At 43.9% G+C, this 22,463-nt stretch overlaps 2 protein-coding genes across 16 annotated transcripts in view; one reads left to right on the forward strand and one right to left on the reverse strand.

Moving 5' to 3' along the window:
• Positions 1-13,509, forward strand: part of LOC118577738 (phosphatidylinositol 3-kinase regulatory subunit gamma) — an 84,217-nt gene extending 70,708 nt beyond the window's left edge. For all 5 annotated transcript variants that reach the window (XM_036178368.1, XM_036178367.1, XM_036178370.1 and 2 more), the window contains 3 exons: positions 3,752-3,826; positions 4,352-4,522; positions 11,332-13,509. In XM_036178368.1, coding sequence (XP_036034261.1) covers positions 3,752-3,826; positions 4,352-4,522; positions 11,332-11,530 — 445 coding nt within the window. In that variant the 3' untranslated portion in view covers positions 11,531-13,509. The remainder of the gene's footprint in view (positions 1-3,751; positions 3,827-4,351; positions 4,523-11,331) is intronic.
• A 5,140-nt stretch (positions 13,510-18,649) lies between these two features.
• The window catches only part of Mast2 (microtubule associated serine/threonine kinase 2), a 170,523-nt gene continuing 166,709 nt past the window's right edge, over positions 18,650-22,463 (reverse strand). For 9 of the 11 annotated variants that reach the window (XM_036177731.1, XM_036177733.1, XM_036177732.1 and 6 more), the window contains 5 exons: positions 21,726-21,952; positions 21,436-21,558; positions 20,835-20,971; positions 20,531-20,724; positions 18,650-20,224 (listed from right to left, as the gene is read on the reverse strand). In XM_036177731.1, coding sequence (XP_036033624.1) covers positions 18,705-20,224; positions 20,531-20,724; positions 20,835-20,971; positions 21,436-21,558; positions 21,726-21,952 — 2,201 coding nt within the window. In that variant the 3' untranslated portion in view covers positions 18,650-18,704. The remainder of the gene's footprint in view (positions 20,225-20,530; positions 20,725-20,834; positions 20,972-21,435; positions 21,559-21,725; positions 21,953-22,463) is intronic. The other 2 variants (XM_036177734.1, XM_036177727.1) reach the window with 1 other exon arrangement.

A 22,463-nucleotide genomic window follows, 5' to 3' on the forward strand; every position in this document is an offset into this window, starting at 1 on the left:
GATGGCTCAGAGGTTAAGAGCACTGACTGCTCTTCCAGAGGTCCTGAGTTCAATTCCCAGCACCCACGTGGTGGCTCACAACCATCTGTAATGAGATCTGGTGCCCTCTTGGGTGTGCAAGCATACATGCAGGCAGAACACTGTATACATAATAAATACAAAAATCTCAAGAAAAAAGTATGCATAGTAGGCACTTCAGATCCTTTGAGTAGTGAAAAACCGATGCTTTTTTAACATTTTTTCTTTATTTTCATTTTATGAGTATTTTGTGCCACCACCACCACCCAGCCAGTAGTGCACACCTGTAATCCCAGCACTCAGAAGGCAGAGGCAGGTGGATCTCTGTGAGTTTGAGACCAGCCAGGGCTACAGAGTGAGACCCTGTCTCAAAACAAAAGCAACCAACCAACCAACCAACCAAACAAAAAAACCAAAACACATCACTTTGGAAACTAAGGAGCACAAAGTTCTTTTTCCTTACCTCTTGATTGCTGTCATTAGCTACTTCTTTGGTTCTTAGTCATTGATTTTTAAAAGTTAATTAATTAAAGTATTTTAAGTTAGCATATAAATAGATGGGTTCTTGCCATTTACTATTCCAGAAAACTCAAACGTGTCTTTCACAGTAATATTCTAGTTGATTGTCAACAGACTTTGCATCTTAAAACTTTATTCTTGTCCTCCGTTCAGGGTGCCTAGTGTATAGCCCCTTTGTGCTACCCTACATCCCTGCAGGAAGCCCACTGTGTGCCACTCTTTGTGCTACCCTACATCCCTGCAGGAAGCCCACTGTGTGCCCTGAGCCACTCTTGAGCTCTTTCCAGCTCCGTCCTTTCAGTCTAAGATGTTAGATCGTACAGTCAATTGGAACTTGACGATGGATGTTACATATATTTGCCCTGTCTTGCTAAGAGAGGCAAGGGCAAGGAAATGATAGACTATTATCATTCCTGTATATCTTAAAATGAGCTCTTATGTGAGAAGGCAGGCAGCTTTGTTAGTGGAACATGGACCAAAACCGTTTCTTCTTTTGTTTCCTGCCTTTTCAGAGGTATCCTAACTTTCTTCCTAGAAGGAACACCTCCATTTAAGGAGGTTGGATGTTCAAAGTAAATGGGGCATTTGAGGAGATGGCTTAGTGAAGGAGAGCTTGTGTAACTGTGAGGACCTGAGTTTAAGTCTCCAGCACACCCACACAAAAGGTAGATATGGCTATACATAGAGATAAAGACAGTCCTGGGAGGCAGAGAGGTGGATCCTGGGAGTATGCTGAATAACCAGTCTTAATGAAAAGGTGAGCTTTAGTTCTAGTGAGGGACCCTGTCTTAAGGGAATAGAGGAAGATATCTGTTATCCTATCTAGCTCCTGTGCTTGCTTGTGTACCCATTCACACACATACCACACACACTCCCACAAAACCAATTACCCACCCCCACACAACAATAGATACACCCACCCATACATACACCTGCTCACGAACACACACACACCACCACCCATACATACACCTGCTCACACACACACACACCACCACCCATACATACACCTACTCACGCACACACCACCCATACATACACCTGCTCACGCACACACACCACCACCCATACATACACCTGCTCACACACACACACCACCCATACATACACCTACTCACGCACACACCACCACCCATACATACACCTGCTCACGCACACACCACCACCACCACCCATACATACACCTACTCACGCACACACACCACCACCCATACATACACCTGCTCACACACACACACCACCCATACATACACCTACTCACGCACACACCACCACCCATACATACACCTGCTCACGCACATACCGCCACCAGAGAGACAGTGAAAAAGGAGGAAAATGGGGTTCAGGAGAAATTGTGGTGTGGTTTTCTAAATATAAGTCTCTTACCCAGTGTGATTATCTCTTAATAAAGAGATCATTTTCTTTAAGCAAAGAAAATGTTGGTGCTAAGGATGTTAGAGAAAGGTGTACAGATGATTGGCTGATGGAAGTGCTGGTGCAGTGGGGTGGGATTGGATGGTTAAGAGATAAAGTGAGTAAGCCAGCTCCACTAAGTGTCAAAAATGAAATCCAAGTTAATGAAGGGCAAGTCGTTCTGAGAAAGTCTTCAGAAAGATGCCTTTTAGATCTTTAAACACTTAGCTGTGATGCAGGTTATATAAATGCTTGGGGGCAGTGACAGACACTAAGGTGATCCTAGATTGTGAAGATTTTCTTAAAAACATCCCACCAGTAAAAAAAAAAAAAAAAAAAATTTTTTTTTTTTTTTTTTTTCAGAGCTGAGGACCCAACCCAGGGCCTTGTGCTTGCTAGGCAAGTGCTCTACCACTGAGCTAAATCCCCAACCCCCAGTAAATATTTACTGCATATTGATTATCTCTGTGCTTGTGTACTGTTTAAGAAATTGGCAGTAGGGGGCTGGAGAGATGGCTCAGAGGCTAAGAGCACTGTCTGCTCTTCCAGAAGTCATGAATTCAATTCCCAGCAACCACATGGTGGCTCACAACCATCTGTAATGAGATCTGGTGCCCTCTTCTTTACGTAATAAATAAATATTTAAAAAATATTTTAAAAAATAAATTGGCAGTATAAACATAAGCAGAAAAGAAATCTCTTTAAAACAACATATAGTTTTGTAGGGAAGACAAACATAAACATTAAAAATATAAAATAATAATTTTTTTTTTTTTTTTTTGGTTTTTCGAGATAGGGTTTCTCTGTAGGGAGCCTGTCCTGAACTCGCTCTGTAGACCAGGCTGGCCTTGAACTCACAGAGATCCACCTGCCTCTGCCTCCCGAGTGCTGGGATCATAGGTGTGCGCCACCACCGCCTGGCAATAATGAATTTTTCTGGGTCCCTGAAAATTAATAAAATGGTAAAGAGTAGGCCTTAGTTGGGACAAATTAGGGTAGAGAACCCTGAGATGATGTTTATGATGATACTGAATGATAAGGAAAGGAGACTTGGTTGGTGATGAACAAGTATATTTTTAAAAATACTTGTTTTTATTTTTATTTTTTAAATTATGTGTATGAGTGCAGGTGGACAGTGTGGAGGCCAGAGGCAGTAGATCCCCTGGAGCTAGGTTATAGGTATGTGAGCCACCATATGGATCCTGGGAACTTAACTGGAGTTCTCTATAAGAGCAATATATGCTCTTTCTTTTTTAATAATATGTTTTTATTTTATGTACATAGGTGGTTTTGCCTGCATGTATGTCTGTATGAGGTCACTGGATCCCCTGGAAAAGGAGTTACAGACAGTTGTGAGCTGCCATATAGGTGCTGGGAATTGAAGCTGGGTCCTCTGGAAGATCCGCCAGTGCTCTTAACCAATGAGCCATCTCTCCAGCCCCTAAGTGTTTTTTATATTCCACTTTTATGCTCCTGTTTTAGACCATGGGTCTCTACTATGTTTGAATGCAAGTGTGTGGGGGTGGGGGCGGAGTGCTTCTAGAAAAGAGAAGGAAGAAAATTAGACACATGCCCAATTTGAAGTAGTTTTCTGTTTCTTCCTTTCTTTTTTAGGAAAAATGGATTGTGGTATTAATTGAAGGAAAAGTAATAGAGAGGTTAATTTAGGGGAACTCTGGCCGTTCTTCTTGAGACTAGGGAAAAATAAGAGGTTCCTGGGTGTCAAAGTATGGCTGGTTCCAGCATCCTCTCTCTGTCCAGACAGTAGTGAGATTCTGAGGTGGTGTCTTCCTCTTGGCAGATGGCTCAGTCACAAAGGGGTGAGGCAGAAACGCCTGAATGCCTGGCTGGGGATCAAGAATGACTACGCTGATGAGTAAGTTCTCCTGCTAAAGAGCTTTGTCCTCATGTAAGGCTCCTCCCATCATGCATGTGGAAAGTGGCTCTCATGGTCACCAGCAGAACAGAGAACTGTGCACCTCTTTTGAAGTGAGTTGCCTGAAGAGTGTGGTGCACACACCTGAGTGTAGAAACTCTCCCACATGAGACTTGGGTGCATATACTGCCATTCAGGTATTTCAGCTTTACTGAATGAGTTCTGTGGTTTCTGCACCATAGTAAGTAGTAAAGTTGTTTAAAACTAAACAGTCACCTAACTGCAATTTTACTTTTTTTGTGTGTATGTACCCCCTCTTTTTTTGGTTTTTCAAGATAGGGTTTCTCTGTGTAGTTTTGTTGCCTGTCCTGGATCTCATTCTCTGTAGACCAGGCTGGCCTTGAACTCACCGAGACCCGCCTAGCTCTGCCTCCAAAAACAAACAAACAAACAAAAAAATTTATTAGCTTTTAGATATAAGAATATAAGATTGCTAGAATAATATTTCAAATATTTAATTTTTAGAAGCTACTTCATCAATGAGGAAGATGAGACTCTGCCGCATTATGACGAGAAAACCTGGTTTGTGGAGGATATCAACCGAGTACAAGCAGAGGACCTGCTTTATGGGAAACCAGACGGTGCATTCTTAATTCGTGAAAGTAGCAAGAAAGGATGTTATGCTTGTTCTGTGGTGTAAGTCTTCTCTGGGTATATTATATGGCCTTTTCCAATCTACATTAATTAATTACAGCCATCATAAACTTGAGATGGAATTAGATATGGTGATAAGAACTCATGGCTCACTTAGACCATCAGTATTTATCTAATGGTTTTAGGATACAGTGGATTGAGTCTGGTCCTGCTGTTTACTTGCTCTGTAATGTAGGGAGGTGACCTACCTGCCCCTTGTCTAGTTTAATCTGTAAATGCTACCTACTAATGTTATTAGGATAATGGTGACACTGTAAGACAGGGTAGAAAACAAAGAAAAATGACTACGTGACTGTTCTCAGAGAGTACAAGGCTTAGACAACTATGGATGTTCTCTCTCTCACACAGAATATAAGCATAAATATAAACAACATAAAAGTAAAATAGGGACAGCCAAGGCTACACAGAAAAACCCTGTCCCGAAACAAACAAACAAAAAAGTAGAAGAGGTACTATTTGGGGGAAGGAAGGGGGAAACAGGATAGCTGGGGAATATATGATCAAGATACAACGACACATACGTCTCAAAAATCCTACTCAGACCTGAAAGATGGCTCAGTAGGTAAAGGCGCTAGATGACCTAAGTTTAAGACTCACATGGTACAAGGAGAAGAAGGCCAACTCCCTCAAGTTGTCCACTTTAAAAAGTCACATTGAAACCCATTACTTTGTGTGTTAGATTTAAAAAAGGAGGGTCAGGAAGAGAGGATGGATGAATGGGATTCACGGAGATGAGATTACAGGTATAAGCTATCACACCTAGCTCCCAGGCTTCATTTCACAAAATACCTATGATAAATAGAATCACTGTGAAATAGCTACCATTAGTAGGCCTTGCATGTGTGGAAATGTTCATTCTGGTAAGGGAAAAGGAGAGTTAGAGGTTTGTGGAAGAGGTGTTAGTACTGGACCCTAAAGCATGAATGCAATCTATGAAGAAAACGAGGCAGAACACAAAAGCACATTGTATCACTGTGTTACTGTCATCTAAGAGTAGGACTACTACAGCATCCCGTTTCTGTTGCCTTACTCTATTTAAGTTGTGCCAGTAGAAATGACAGGGGAGGGCAGTTCTTACCAGACTTCAAGTCTTACAAGAACAAGAAAAGGAGGCGGGTAGTATGATTTCTACAGCTGATAAACACTTTCAGCAAAGTGGCTGAATACGAAGTTAACTCACAAAAATCAGTAGCTCTCCTATATACAAATGACCAGTGGGCTGAGAAATCAGGGAAACAACACCTTTCACAATCACTTGAAATAATGTAAAATATCTTGGGGTAACTCTAACCAAGCAAGTGCTGTATGACAGAAACAACACTCAAGTCATTTAAGAAATTGAAGATATCAGAAGATTCCCATGCTTATGGATCAGTAGGATGCATATAGTAAAAATGGCCATCCTGCCAAAAGCAATCTACAGATTCAATGCAATCCACATCAAAATTTCAACACAATTATTCACAGATCTTGAAAGGACAATTTTCAGCTTCATATGGAAACAATAACAAAAACCCAGGAGAGCTTTAAAAAAAATTATGAACAATACAAGAACTGCTGGAAGTATCACCATCCCCAATTTCAAAGTTGTATTACAGAGCTATAGTAATAAAAATAGCATGGTATTGGCACAAAAACAGACACATTGATCAATAGAATAGAATTGAAGACCCAGACATAATCCACACACATATGAACATTTAATTTTTCGATAAAGAAGCCATAAATACACACTAGAATAAAGACAGCATCTTAATCAAATGGTGCTGGTCTAACTGGATGTCTACATGTAGAAGAATTCAGATAGATGCATACTTATCACCCTGTACAAAACTCAACTCCAAATGGATCAAAGACCTCAACATAAAACTGGATACACTGAATGTGATAGAAGAGAAATTGGGGAATAGCTTTGAACTCATTGGCACAGGAAAAGACTTTCTGAACAGAACATTGTTAACACAGGCACTAAGATCAGCAACTAATAAATGTGACCCTATGAAACTGAAAAGCTGCAGCATGGCAAAGGACACCATCATTTAGACAAAACAGCAGTCTATAAAATGGGAGAAGATTTTACCACATCCAATAGAGGGCTAATATCCAAAATATATAAAAGACTCAAAGATACCAAGAAAACAAATAACCCAGTTTAAAAATAGAAAACTCTCAAAAGAGGAAAATCACATGGCTGGGAAACATTTAAAGAAATGTTCAGCACCCTTAGTCATCAGGGAAATGCAATTCCAAGCTACTTTGAGATTTCATCTTACACCTGTCAAAATGGCTAAGGTCAGTAACACAAATGACAGTTAATGTGATGAAGAGGTGCAATAGCAGGAACACTCATCCACTGCTGGTGTTAGTAAAAACTTGTATGGCCCCTATTGAAATCATTGTGGATGTTCTTCAGGAAGATGGGACCTGATCTACCTCAAGATCCAGCCTTATGCCAGGCTGTGGTGGTGGTGCACATGCCTTTAGTCTCAGCACTTGAGAGGCAGAGGCAGGTGGTTCTCTGTGAATTCCAAGCCAGCCTGGTTTACAGAGTGAGTTCCAGGACAGCTAGAGCTACATAGTGAAACTGTCTTAAAAAACCAAAAAAAGAAATGATCCAACCTTATACCACTTTTGGGCATATACCCAAAGGATGCTAATTTCTAATGCAGAGACACTTGCTCAATTATGCTCATTGCTGTGCTATTCATAATAGCCAGAAATTGGAAACAACCTAAATGTCCCTCAACAGAAGAATGGATAAAGAAAATGTGGTACATTTACACAATGGAATATTACTTAGCCATTAAGAAAATGAATTAATAAAATTCAGAGGTAAATGGATGGAATTAGAAAAAAATCATCCAGAATGAGCTAATCCAGACCTAGAAAGAGAAATATGGTATGTATTCACTTATCTGTGGATGGTGGCTGTTAAGTCAATGACAACCAAGCTACCATCCATAGAACCATGGAGGTTAGATGTAGAGTAAGGGCTAGGGGACAGATATTTCTCATTAGGAAAGTGAAACAGTTATGACTGGATGAGGGGAGGCTGGAACAGGAAGATTAAGTGCAGAGAGGGCAGGAAGAGAGGAGGAGCAAGGGAGGGAATATGGAAAGAAACAGCTAAAATTAAGGGCCATTTGAGTAATAGACAATAGATGCTTCCTAAAATATATACATACATTAGAAGGTGATCTAACTTAAATTGCCAAATAATTAGGGAGACAGAGCCCCAACTGGCCATCTCTTGTCACCAAATGAAGCTTGAGGTCACAGGATTGGGTCACATGTAATTGAGTTGTTGGCCAAAGGGATCTGTCTTAGGGTTTCTATTGCTGTGAAGAGACACCATGACCACGGCAACTCCTATAAAGGAAACATTTCATTGAGGGTGGCAGCTTACAGTTTCAGAGATTCAGTCCATTATCATCATGAAGGGGAACACGGCAGCATACAGGCAGATGTGGTGCTGGAGCTCAGAATCCTACATTTTGACTCAGAGGCAACAGGAAATCAATTGACTGTCACACTGAGTGAAGCTTGAGAAAAAGACCTCAAAGCCTGTCCCCACAGTGACACACTTCCCTCCAACAAGGCCACACCTCCTAATAGTGCCATCCCCTTTAGGGGCCATTTTCTTTCAAACCATCACAGGATCCCATGGGAATAATCCTCAAGCAACTCAGGCTGTTGCCAAGGCTCTAGGTTGCTCTCCACAAGCTGACAGCAAGGCCCTATTGCTGAAGACGGCACCTACACAACTCACTGAACATGGAGAAGTCGGGCTGGTGCCTGTATACCGCCTTTATGCCTATTATATTAGTATCTTTGGAACTGGAAGTTACTCTGTATGCTGCTAGAAGAAAAACATAAACATGAACCCAGTCACAAACCCTTGGATCAACAATGGGGCTTGCCCGCAAGATATGCTACTACAATGGTGGCATAAAGCTTGTGGGTGTAACCAACCAGTATCTGATTTGACTTACGGTCTACTCCACGAGGTGGAACCCATACCTGACACTGCTTGGGTGACCAAGAACCAGAGAATAGATAGCTCAAGGACCTAGGATAAAACCAAACACTACTGTTCTTTAAAAAGAAAAAAAAAAGAAGAAGAAGAAGAAGAAGAAAGAAAGAGAGAGAGAGAGAGAGAGAGAGAGAGAGAGAGAGAGAGAAAGAAAGAAAGAAAGAAAGAAAGAAAGAAAGAAAGAAAGAAAGAAAGAATAAAATGACTTCTAATGACTTTCTGGATCAGTGCCTTGCTCATCCATCATCAAAGAATCTTCCTTCTGTAGTAGATGACAACAAATACAAAGACCCACAGTCAGACATAATTCAGAGAATGAGAGACCTTGGAACACTTAGCCCTAAATGGAATGTTTCCATCAAATCCTTCCTCCCAGGACTCAGGGAAGGGAGGCATAAAAAGTGTAAGAGCCAGGGGGAATGGAGGACTCCAAGAAAACAAGACCCACTAAATCAACATGTTCAGAGTTCATATGAACTCACAGAAACTGAGGCAGTATGCACAGGGTCTGCAAGGGTCTGCACCAGGTCCTCTTTGAATATATTATGGTTTAGTGTTTTTTATGGGACTCCTGAATGTGTAAACAAGTAGATCTGTTTCTTGTGCCTTCTCTTGGGCTCTTTTCCTTCTGTTCGTTTGTTTTGTCCAATTCCAATGTGTTAGTTTTTGTTTTATCTTACTTTATTATTATCCCTTAGAAGCCTGCTCAATGATTTATTTTTATGTACATTGGTGTTCTGTCTGCATGTGTGCCTGTGTGAAGGTGTCAGATCTCTTAGAACTGGAGTTACAGAGGAGGAGGAGCTGTCTCAGGTCTAAAGCAGACCCCATGTGAGCTGCCATGTGGGTGCTCTAGAAACCTGTTTATTTTCTAGTGAGAGACAAAAAGGGAGTGAATCCAGAGGGGGAGAGAGAGGAGGGGGAAAGGAACTGAGAGGAGTGAGGGAGGGGAAACTATAAACCGGATATGTTATGTGAGGGAAAAAAATCTATTTTCAATAAAAGGGAAAAAAACTTCAGGAAGGTAGCCTCAGGCACATAGAAAAAGCGTTATGCATCATGACTAAATAGGATTCATTTCAAGAAAGCACAGATGGTTTAACATAGAAAAAAATCAATGTGATAATATTAGAAAAGGAACAAAAAAATGGCATGGTACACTCAATATATTCACAAAAAGTATTTGCAAAATCCAACTTTCATTTCTCAAAAAAAAAAAAAAAAAGCAGGGGATAAACTAAGAATAGGGGAGAGTTTCTATTACTGGATAAAAAGTATCATACTTAATGATAGAAATTTGAATGTCTTCCTCCAAGAGCAGTATGTCCACTCTGAAAGGCACTGTGATTGAGCCAGGAGTGGTGGCACATGCTTTTAATCCCTCTCAGCACTCAGCAGCAGAGGCAGGTGGATCTCTGTGAGTTTCAGGCTAGCCTGGTCATAGGGAGTATCAGGCCTGCCAAGTCACACGGTGAGACTCTGTCTTTTAAAAAAAAAGATATTGTGATTGGAAAGGAAGAAGTAAAATGGGTTTATAGAAATTGCAGGTTCTCTCTCTCTCTCTCTCTCTCTATATATATATATATATATATATATGTATGTATGTATATATATACACACATATACATATATTCATTTATCCATGTATTTATTTTTTAATAGGGTCTCATGTACCCCAGGCAGGCCCTAACTGTTGTGTATCTGATTATGACCCTGAACTTATGATAATCAGGACTCTACTTCCCAGGTGATGGGATGCCCAGTTTATACAAAAGTATACTTCTGTGTACTAGTAATGAATAATCCAAAAATGAGGTGACATGCCATTTAAAATTATGAAATGCCAAGGAATTAAACAGATTTGTGTAAGATATCTGAGAAGTGTGGGTGAATGAAGTTAAGAGTTTAGTCAGTGAAGACATCTGTATGTTAAGATCTAGTAAGTGGTTCTCAACCTTCTTAAAGCTGTGACCTTTAATGCAGTTCCTCATGTTGTGGTGACCTACAACCATAAAATTATTTCATTGCTACTTCATAACTGTAATTTTGCTAGTTATGAATTATAGTATAAATTTCTGTGTTTTCTAAGGGTCTCAGGCAACCCCTGTGAAAGGGTATTTCAACCACCAAAGAAGTTGTGACTCACAGGTTGGGAAACTCATCTAGAGGCAGTTTTCCTGTTCTATTACACTTACCCAGCTCCTTGAAACAAAATAAACTTGATTTTCTTTCCTCAAAAAATATTTGAAGGTTGGGGATTTAGCTCAGTGGTAGAGCGCTTGCCTAGCAAGCGAAAGGCCCTGGGTTCGATCCTCAGCTCAAAAAATTTATTTTGAAATATTAGTACTTCAAAAATTAATCTACAAAGTTAGCACAATCCTAACAAAATCCAAAGTTCTAGCTGAATATTTGCAGAAATAAACAAGATTTTTCTAAACTTTCTATGAAATGCAAGAGACCCAAAATAACTCAATCTCCAGAAAGGAAGTTGTAGCACTACCACCTTGATTTCAGAACTCATAATTGTAAGCCAAGGAGGAATTAAAGGATAGACATGTGTGTGGAATGACAGGAAGTGTGGGCTGAGAGAGTAGGTCTACATTTATGTTTGTGTGAAGTATCTGAAGTCAAGTCTTTAAGAGGCACAGTTATGTCTGTCTGACAGGATACTTAGGCATGGGATCCTTTGTCTAACAGTTGCTCTGGACTTCCTGTCTACTGTGACCTGCTTTAGCATTTTCCCCTGGTGTCATTGCAGTGCCGATGGGGAAGTGAAGCACTGTGTGATCTACAGCACCGCTCGAGGATACGGCTTTGCAGAACCCTACAACCTGTACAGCTCGCTGAAGGAGCTGGTGCTCCACTACCAGCAGACATCTCTGGTTCAGCACAATGACTCCCTCAACGTCAGGCTCACCTACCCTGTTCATGCACAGATGCCCTCGCTCTGCAGATAAGCAGAGTGGGAAAAGACGGCTCTCCAGCATTTTTTCCCTATGGTTTTAATTAGACTATGATGAGGGCATTTTTTCTACGTAGACTGCTTGTTTTGCACAAGTGATTCTGTGAATGTGAAATGGAGAGGCCGAGCAGTAGCTGGCCCGGATTTAGGGATAATGAGGGGCCCAGGGTCTCTGGACTCAGCTGTGCTGCTGCACTGTTGAAGCTGGAAGCAGATACTGGTTTCATGGGGGTTTCGCTTTGTTGTCAGGCACCTTGAACAGAACAGTTAGACTTGTGGTGGGCGGGTTGGGGGTTGATTTGGTAGCCTCTGAAGAGTCCGTGTCCTTTTGTCTTCCACTCTGAGAATGCAGCAGGTCATGGTTCTGTTGGAGTTGTTTGACTTTGATAGTCTCTCCCCACAATAAGAAGCTAACTTTGGTTCTGTTGTAAGATGGGGTTTGGTTTGGGGGGAAAAAGGCAACCAAAGGAAGTAGGGAGGTGTGGGATTTCATTTACATAATCTAAACCAAGGAGGCAAAAGACCCCTTCAATGTTACTTCAATTTTACAATCATAATTTAGGCTTCAGCGTCTTACCATCTCCTCCCTCTAACGCACTATGTTCATGAACCAGCAAAGCAACATTGCCAGACCAAGGTCTAAGGGGAGAGCTACACTCAGTAGCTGAATGTACACTTCTGTACCAAAACTTGAAAGTAAGGAAACTAGAAGCTTGAGTTTTAACAAACACTAAAATTGGTCAGTGTGTTTCCTTTTTCCCTGGCCTTGTTTCTGAGATGAAGAATAGAATTGTTTTGTGGGGATAGTGAGCTTTGAGTCATGTTTAAGTTGGTGCTTGTGTGGTGTTTCCTTAGCCTAAAGAATGATGTTTGAAACCTTTGTAACTAGTTTTATGAGTAAAGAAAAGGTGCAATCCAGTGCTTTTAGATGGCTTGATATACCAAATAATGATAGAGAACATCATTGTTGTGTGCTTCCCCAAGTGTAAAAGTCTTGCCAAAACTGTACAAGAATTAATTTGCTTTCATCTCCCCTTCCTTTTCTGGATAGGGTTTAGGGAGCCATAGGTAGGTAAAGAACTCAGTTTGTAGTCAGAGTCCTCAGTAAATCACATGCACATGGGCCCTTGTGTCCAGGGTGAAGGGCCCATCACATTACACGTTATCTGGGGGAAAAAATCTACAAGCTTTCCTATTTGCCTTTTTTGTGAGCCTGCCATTAAGGCAGTGTGCATAGCCTCTCCTCATGCTTCAGTGGCTGTGATTTTAGGCCAGGAATCTTCTGCTCCATGAGGTTTAGGCCTTCCATCTGAGTGAAGTTCATTAGGTAGAGGGCAGGCTTCCTGGCTTCACACTCATTTAACTAACAGTCCAGCTGCTTCAGAGCCAATCCTGGAGCTGTAACAGGCACAGTGTGACTCAGCTGCTTGAGCCTAGTGACATGCAGTCAGGCAATTCTAGTTGAACAAGATAAGCAGCCCATACCAGGGGCTTGGCTCATAAGGCTTATCATCAGGGAAGATCAAATTTGAGGGCCAAAATAAAGACGAACATGACTTTCCCTGAGCATTTACTTCAGTGACATTGTCTAGAATGAACTACAGTAGAGAGATCAAAATTTTTGGAAAAGTGTTTGTCACAGTAAGGATAGGAAGAAAGGGGCATGCCATTGCTGTTGACTTTTCCTTGTTAATGCTCCAGTATGGAATGAGAGAAAACTGACCTCCTTCAGCCACTATTCAAGGCTCTGCCTTGCTCAAAATTGCCAGCTTGAAATCTTGCTCAGTTTGCCAGGTAATTTCCCAGGTGACGCCAGACTAGCATACCCATGTGACTTTGTATTTGACTGAATTTGCTGAAGCAGTTCCATGCTCAGGGGTGGATGCAGTCTCCTATCTGGCACTAAAGTTCTAGTAGGTCCTGAATGCTTTTTGTTTGTTTTGTTTTTCAAGACAGTGTTTCTCTGTGTAGCTTTGGTGCCTGTCCTTGATCTCTCTGTAGACCAGGCTGGCCTTGAACTCAGAGATCCGCCTGGCTCTGCCTCCCAAGTGCTGGGATTAAAGTTGTGTGCCACCACCACCTGGCACTCTGGATGCTCCCCCCACCCCCAAGTTAAGTCAAGATCTGTAGTACAGAATGTCATTACTTTGTAGGGCAGACACGCAGGATGTGCAGGAGACAGAAGGCAGCACCTTAGAATCTACACTTGGGCTGAACTGGGGAGAAAGGGTGATGTTCAGTCGTATATTCCTTTAAGTGACCCGCTTCGTGGGGTCTAAGACCAGGGATCATTTAGTAAATTGGAAGGTATCTTTTTCTGACAAGTTGCCACAGGATTTACTTGGTCCTGATCTGTGGAAAAGGCATAAATAAGGACCAGTCTCCTAAAAGCTGCCCTGGTGTCTGGGGGAGTAAGCATGCTGCTATTGCTCCATGGCTCAGAAGCAGGTCTCGGTCTCCTTCCCAAGTCTAGCTTGTTCTGTCCCATCATCTGGGCCCTGGGACTACATATCTCTTTTGGCATCTTAACTGCAGTCTGACTGAAGCAGAAGGTAAAGAGACAGATTAACCAGAGGGGCAGATCAGCCAGCCCCCAACATGAAAGCAGCTTTTGGTTGGCTAGATACACTTGTCTTTTGTAACAGTGGTGTTTACACCTGGCTTTGTTCAAGCATAGGTAGATTGGCTATGTTCTTGTCACTGCTCCATCCACGGATAGACAGTCTACACTCCACTCCTTCCTAAGACATAGGATCTCAACATTTACTTCAGACTCCTTGAGCCAGTGTGGTGTCTACCTTGTTTCTCATCTTGCTGCAAGGTATCAGCTCCAAGCATTCTCCTGAGCTAAAAAAAAAAAAGTATCTGAGCAATTTCTGGACTCCAGAGTAGATCTCTGTAAGATTTCCATGGCATCATAAACCAGAGGGTCTGTGCTTGGTCCTTTGCTGCCAACTGCTCAGTTTTGACTTAGCTCTAGCCATTTGTGACAACCAGCCTTGTTTCTTTACAAATCCTCGCATGTAACTTTGGTACCCTGTTGTTTCTTGTGAAGAATCTATTCTGTTGTTTTTGATGTAATAAAAAAATTCATGTAGTTCATGTAAAAGTACCTGACTCAGAAGGAAGCCAATTGTGTCTTGTGTGTTGGGACAATTCATAATGTAGTTCCTAGACCACGTTTGCGAATTGTTATTGTCACCAAATGTGTTCAGACATTGCTGTGCAGTTGTGGGAAAGGGGTGGGGGGAAGGTAAAGTGAGAACATTGTTTTTTTTTGTTTTGTTTTGTTTTTTGTTTTTGGGTTTTTTTAACCTTCTCCAAGACTGGGATGGTCTGGCTGATTTGCTCCAGATGCAATAAAAATACTGCAATGAAGCACCTTTCTGTCTTCTTGGCATGGAGGGCGGTGGGCTTGGGGCAGGGTAGGGAGGACAGCAAGTGGTCCTGCAGTCTTGGAAGCTAAACTGGGACCACTAGGAGTTCTCCCTCCTGTGAGAGGAAATCAAAACTTAACAATGCTACCTACCCCAAACAGGATACAAACAAACTCAATACTAACTGAAAATATTAAATCTGAGAGCCATTTCCTTCCATTCACACCCATTCCTAATAAGTACATTTTATTGGTTCTCAAACCCAGAAATAAGCATTTTTCTCATTCTACTCTGGGGTAGGAGAAATGGACTTAACTAATCTTGTCCTCTTGTCCCTCTCCAACACACTTTATACACATGCCTTGGCCAGGGAACATCTCTGTCTTGTTTTGCTCATTTCTCCCCTGCTGTGTCTTAAGTACAAGACATGAACTGTGGATGTTTAATCCCAAGACAGTCAAAATAATCTCCTTCCCACCCCTTTGGAAATCTCCACTAGGACATAGTGTCTCATAGGCATTTGGACTGCAGAGAAAATACAAGGATGAATATCATCAGTTCCCTTATCACCCCACCCCAGACCTACAAACCTACCTATAACCACATAACTCTTCTCCTTTCTGTTCAATTACAATAGTAGCCCTCCAAACAATGCAATCCTTAATATCTATTTTGGATTTTATTTCCTCTCACCTCTGGATATTTTCACTCAGTTTTTCTAAGAGGGATCATCCCCATTTTATACTTAAAATGGCTGGGTGTATAGCGCTTAAGAGATGGTTGCTCTTCCAGAGGACCCAAGTTTAGTTCCCAGAACCCACATAGCAGCTCACAAACATCTGTAATTCCAGTTCCAGAGGATCTGACATCCTCTCTGGCTTCCACCACACTGCATGCATGTGGTGCATAGACATACAAGCAAGAAAAACACCCATACATGTAAACTAATTTTACAAAACAAAACAAAAATGGGTGTCCTCATGCTCTTAAACTCTATTCATACCTTTCCCTTATTTTTCTTCACAGCAATTCACCTCAATGTTTAGTTCCTCACCCGGAATTTCCCTATAGATTATTCACAACTGTGCCTTTTGAAGTGTTAACCATTTGTTTTCTTCATGAAAACTCATCCACTCCACTACAAGCCATTCACCTGGTTTTCTGACATGTTTCAACTAGAGAGCTTTTCTAGTCTCCTTACCTTAGGACTCTTTACCTAAATTTTGCCTCCATCAGCAAATTTACCTATCATGTCTAGACTAATAAATTTCTTTTGCCCAGGATCTCCACTGTAAGAGATCTCCTATTCAATATATTGAATGTAGTATGGAATGGTCCCCATAGGCTCATGTCTGAATACCTAGTCTCCAGTTGATGGAACTGTTTTGGAAGGACAAGAAGGTGTGGCCTTGTTGGAGCTGTCTATAGGGGTGGGCTTTGAGGTTTCAAGGCTCCTGTCATACCTGGTATTCCTTCTCTTTGCCTTCTGCTTGAGGTTTAAGATGTGAGCTCTCAGCTCTGCCTGCTGCCATGGTGGGGTTTGTTATTGTTAGGGTCTGTGTAGCTCTGACTGTCCTGGAGCTATGTAGACCAGGCTGTCTGGGAACTCTAGAGATCCTGCTTCAGCCACCCCAACTGCCACCAGGATTAATAGTATGCACCACCATGCCTGGTAGGTCTAGCTTCTGATTAAGGATCTCATTCCCTATTTTAATTTTCTTTAATACTGATTGTGTCTACTCAGTGTTGTTGGTCTTTTGGGTTTCCTTTCTTATCTCACTCTGTATGTTCCCCGGGAAATCATTATCTTACGTAGGTTTAATTACTACAATATCTTCTGAGAGTTCCTTGGTGTTGACAGGTTTGTGCACTATTCCCTGGCTCATGTGAATCATGGCAGCCTGTCTATACTACTGCCAGACTATACAGGCTAGAACAAACATGATACTACTCTTGAAGTTGCCTTTGAGAAACTCCTCACACAGTAGTGTTCTAAAAGGGAGTACTACTGTACTTGGGTTGATGCCTTTGTATTTACATCACAAGATGCTTGGTGGCTATGCTTCCTCCCACTCACTTCCAACCTTCTAGGACTGTTTCTAGGAAACTGCAAGTGCTTCCTTTCTCCCATCTACCCCCTTCATCTGTGCTATGGTGCTTCTGACCAGATCCTGACATGAGACAATCACCACCCTTCAGCCATCTTGTGATTTTCCAGGCAATAGCCTGTGACTTATTTTCAGTACACAGTGCACCAGCCCAGCTTCTGCAGCTAACACATAACAGGAGTTACAGAACTATCAGAAGTAAATAGGGAAGGCATCCCATATGGACCACGAATCTCTTGAGCCCACCAAGTCTTGCAGCCTTGACATGTCAAGCCTGGTTCCCTGTCCTGTGATGCTGCTAACTCTAATCACAGCACCTGGTGTACTTAACAGAAGCAAACCAAATATAACTCTAGGTGCTAGCATGATAGCTTTTACAAAGAAAGACTTCAGCTCATGTTGTATAGGAACCTGTCACTGTCAATCTAATTTTTGGTGGTCACAAACATCCCCATGCAGAATGAAAAAGCTGCAAGCTGCAGTGGGCTGAAGTACTTTGGTCTCCAAGTCTCTCAGAGGCAGGCATTAGATCATGGGGCAGGGGCAGGTAGCTTAACCATCAGTTCAGGCATTTTGCAACTCTGGCCTTACCACAGAGAATCTTCCAGCCTCGACACACCAAGCCCGGTTCCTCTTACCTACCCTTGGGTACCATGCATTTTTCCCTGTTTCTTCCCTGCCCCCTCCCCAACACTACCCACAAGTACAGGTCTAATCATTAAGGGTTGCTGGCTGCAATATTTCCCAGCAGAAGCCCCAGCCCACAAGCTGGAGTGGTCTGTCACTAACAGGCAACTGTTCTCACCGTTGCTGTCTCAGCATTGACACTATACCTCCTGTTTGGAAGCTCTTCCTCTCTTGGATCTTGTGTGTCACTGACTGGACTCTGGACACCAGACAATTCTACCACTAAGCTTTACCTTCCAACCCCCTTCACGTTGCTGTGCCCAGGGGTGTCACTGTTGATAAAATGTAGCTCTCATTTCCATATATTTTATTTCCTTCTGGATACCCCATATATACCTCAAAGTAAATACATCCAAAGTCAAACTCATCACTTCCTTGTACTTTTTCTTGTTTACTGGTGAAGACACAAAGTTAGAAGATAAATACAGGTTCTAAAGCCAGAGACCTGAGTGCTAATCCCAGCTCTGCCCAAACTGTATTGCCTAGGGCAGAAAAGCTCACTTCCTTATCAAGAAATCAGGAACGTGAGAGGCCACAAATCCTCATTTAGTGCTCTATTACCTACAGAATCTCAGGGCTGGCCGCTGCTATGTTCCTTGTGTACACTGATGGCTGTACAGAATGATGGTAAACCACAGTCTGTCTTCAAACTATCAAACCTTGTTCCACCAAGTTCTTTTGGGTTCCTTGAACATAGCAGGTATACTGTGTATACTACATTCTGGCCATTCTTTACTGAGCTACTCCCTACTCTCAGAAAAACTTACTACCCAGCACCCATATATGTCTGAGCTCAGATATTTCATGATCTGAGAAATGAAGCTGGATTGGGTTCTCTCCCTGAAAGAAAGAACTTAGTCATTATACTCTCAGTAGCAACAGGCCCCAAACCTAGAGTCCTGTGGATCAGGACCAACAGAAAGAAGCAAACAAAGGCTGAGATGGTTTCCAGGAGGGTGTATTACACAGGTGAGTGCAAGGAGAGTAAACCCAACTGCTATGTTTGCTTTAGAAGCTCATCTGATGCCAGGGCCAAGTCTGGATGTTTTTGCTGGCCCCTAGGTTCTTGGTTTCTCCAGAGCAGGTTGGGCCCAGTTTCTGGGCTGAGGGGGTAGGCTCTGCATGGAATGTCCTGCCTCCTGTCGCCTGAGGCATCAGGCACTTCCATGATGCTCAGGACTGGCTCCTCTTTCTCCATTTGTTCACATTCAGACTCCCATAGCCAGTTTTGGCTGGGAACCTCATGAAGTGGATAGGTCAGCCCAGGGACACTAGGTGACTGTGGCTTCTCCTGCTCAGGAGACAGGTTCTTAGGAAGAGTTGGAGCTGTGGCTTCCAAATCCTGGGAGTTAGCTGGTTCTCCTGTCCTTGTTATCTTCTTGTTTAGGGATGCCCTGTCTGGACCTTCAATAAGGAATTTCCAGGACCATGTTCCTGGTTTTCCCGAGGTGGAGGTGGCAGAGCAACTGGTAGGGGTAAGTTCTGAAGATCTGGGACAAAGTGCAGCTAGTGCCTGTGTGTGGAGGTGCTGGGCCTTCCAGCAGCCTTCAGAGGGGTCAGGGCTTGTGGGCCCAGACCTATTCAGGCTGGGAGCTTCTAAGGAACTGGTAGCTTCCTCGAAGGCTTGTGGCCTCCAGAGCCTCCTCTGGGAGAGCCTGGGAACTTCTATTTGGGGGGAACCTAGTGTATCCCCTGTCAGTAGGCCTGAGAGTACAGGAGCCTGTTTCTTTAGATCCCTGCATAAGAGAGTGTCCTCTTCCCTACCCTCTCCTGAACCTTTAGGGGGTAGATTCTGGCCTGCTTCTGGTTGGGGGGCCAATCTTGGCTCTTGTGTGGCCTGGCTGTTCTCAGGCTCCTCATCAGTGTCATCTTCTGAGGAGTCTACTTCCCGGATAGCTTCTTGTTTTTGCAGTGACTCTCGGCGTTCAGCTCGATCCTGCCGGAGGGTCCCAAGGGCCCGTGAAGGAGCAGGCTGCAGCACCCCTTTTCCTGGAAGTGGCCCTTTCCCGGATAGCACACTTCTGGTTCCAACTACCTCCAGAGGGCTGGCTTCCCTGGGTGGCAGCTCCTTCTTTAGCTCACCATGGGGCAGGTCAAGACTATGCTTGCGGGAAGGGGCTAACTTCTTCTCAGAAGCTGCCAGTGCAGCTGCCAGCTTCTCAGCAGACTGCACCCTTTTAAGCAGCGGAGAGCGGGGTGGCTCTGCACTCTTGGGCCGTGAGAGCTGCCTACCTAGTGGAGGAGACAAGTGAAGTTTGGTAGGAAAGGTCTGGGCTCCGTGTCCAGACAAAGGCGATGGGGAACGCTGAGGCGAAGCTGCTGCTGCTGGTGGAGAAGGGGTGTGGGCCAATGGTGACAGTGGGATGCTGCCTGCTGACTTGCGCCGTGGAGAGCGGTATTGGCGTTGGAGTTTGGGTGCCAGACCGTGGAGGGAGCTGGGCCGTGTGTGTCCAGAGCCAGCAGGGGAACTGGGCACACTGGAGCTGGGAGAGCTGCTCTGTGATGAATTCCCTCCCACTTTGGATAGATGCATGGATGGATGGAAAGACAAACAGAAAAGAGCACATCAGTGTGAGCTGTTAGAAGTGACTGAGTAGCAAGGCGGAACTTAGACTTAGAATGCCCTAGAGATCTCTACTTTATACTACTGGTCCACTTAGTCCACCCCTCCCCCGCCCCAACACATCAACTCCTTCCAAGACTTCTGGATCTTCAAGGGTGGGCTCAAAGAGATTTGTTAGAGTGGGGCCTATGTGAGGCAGAGGGCTCAGGTTCCTTCCTATTTCCAAGGGTGGTTTCTGATCTGCTGGGAGGCCCCTGTACCTGAGTGCACAGCATCAGGGGCTACCCGGTAGCCCTGAGGAGGAGACCGGGGAGAGAGGCTGTGGCTGTGTGTGGGAGATCCTGGACCACTCTCTCCTGATGACAAGGAGCGGTTAAGGGAAGAAAGGCTGCGGCTGGTGTGGAGTAAGGAGGCTTGCTTGGTGATCTTCCGGAACAGGGAGCTTCTTTTTCTGCTGTAGAGGGAAGGGCAAGGCTGCATTTGCACAGGGCACAGCATACTTCGGCCCCAGCAAATGTGCACGCCCAGGTTCTCGGGTGAACCTCTGGACCAAGCCTGCCTCACCTTTCTTGGCCGTCCTTGCCTCGGCTTCGTTTGCTCCTTCGGGCCATCTTAGCTTTGTAGCTGCCTTTCCGAGCTGGCCCCACTTTGATAGATGTATTCTCCAAGGGAGTTGTTGAAATTGACACCTTGTTTCCACTCTGGGAAGCCAAGCAGAGAACAGACGGCACCCTGGCTAAGAGTGGTGGCCGTTGTCCTGTCTTGCCCTTACCGGCTGCTGCCCCGCAGCTCCAGCTCTTGTTCTTCATCACCAGCATGTGCAGCTCCACAAGTGCTGTTTGCTCTCACAGGTTAGAAAATGGTTCCAAGCGGCACCCCAGAGTGGTTTAGGAATGGTGAGGCAGAGCAGCACCTCTCATCCTGTCCTGCTCATCAGTCTCACTTGCAGTTTAGAAGAGTCATTGGGCCTTGGCCAGCAAAGGCTATTTACATATGCAGAAAATCTCCTGTACTGCACATTCTCCATGTCCCTACATCTGTCCTTAATGTATGTGTGCCTGACAACCCCCCCCCCCCCCCCCCCCCCCCCGCGCTCTCCTTACGAATAGTCCAGGCTCACAAGTCTACGGCCATTCATACTCACACAGACATTTCCAGCACTAACCTTCAAGACCAGCTCCACCACTTCTGTATGGACTAGCCCATGCACAGGCTCACCATTGACATGGGTGATGAGGTCACCCTGACGAAGCCCTGCCTCACTGGCTGGACCGCCATCTTCCACATGCTGCCCCAGGAAGAGAAGAGTCTTTAATTTGGACCATGGTTCAGCTGCTGTGACCCCTTGACCACCACCACCACCACCCTTTGGTTTCTGTGAATAATGTGGGCTTGCTAAGGGGAAGGTGGGAGAAACAAAGCCAGAGGACACCAGCTGTGCACGGCCAGACATACCCACACCATGTGGTGTACAGTGTAGACATCTGAGTCACCCATGTAGACACGAATGGCCCTCAGGGTGAAGCCATACTTCTTGCCAGCTCGGTGGATGATGATGGGAGGCCTCAAGCTGCCAAGAGCTGGCAAGAAGTCCCTGCTTGGAGAAGAGTCCCTGGAGGATGGATTAGATGACTGGGAATGCGGGGACATGGGACTGGCCAATGGTGAGCAGGTGTGGTGTTCTGGAGGAGAAACCAAGACTTAGTGATCACAGATCTTGATCTGGCCATGATCCCAGCCCACTCCGAGTCATGGACAGAGTTAAAGCTAAGCGCTATCTTCCCTGCAGGACTTGATTCACAAAGCATCCTTACCTGGATAGAACTCTTTGAGCTCTTGTTGGCGTGCAGGTGAATGGTACAGCTAGCACTTGCGTGTGTATAATGGACCATGTAGGCACATCATAAGCATTTAAACATCACAGTTATCCTGTGAGCTCATTATTTATATCCACTTAACATTTTATTTTATTTTATTTTATTTTTTCAAGACAGGGTTTCTCAGTGTAGCTTTGGAGTCAGTTCTGGATCTCACTCTATAGACCAGGCTGGCCTTGAACTCAGAGATCCCCCCTAGCTCTGCCTCCCGAGTGCTGGAATTAAAGGCATGCACCACTGCCACCTGGCTCCACTTAACATTTTAAAAAATGATTTATTTTAATTTTATCTGAATTGGTGTTTTTCCTGCATGTAT

This window comes from Onychomys torridus, chromosome 2 (genome assembly GCF_903995425.1).
Source record: "Onychomys torridus chromosome 2, mOncTor1.1, whole genome shotgun sequence".
In the NCBI taxonomy this organism is placed as follows: Eukaryota; Metazoa; Chordata; class Mammalia; order Rodentia; family Cricetidae; genus Onychomys; species Onychomys torridus.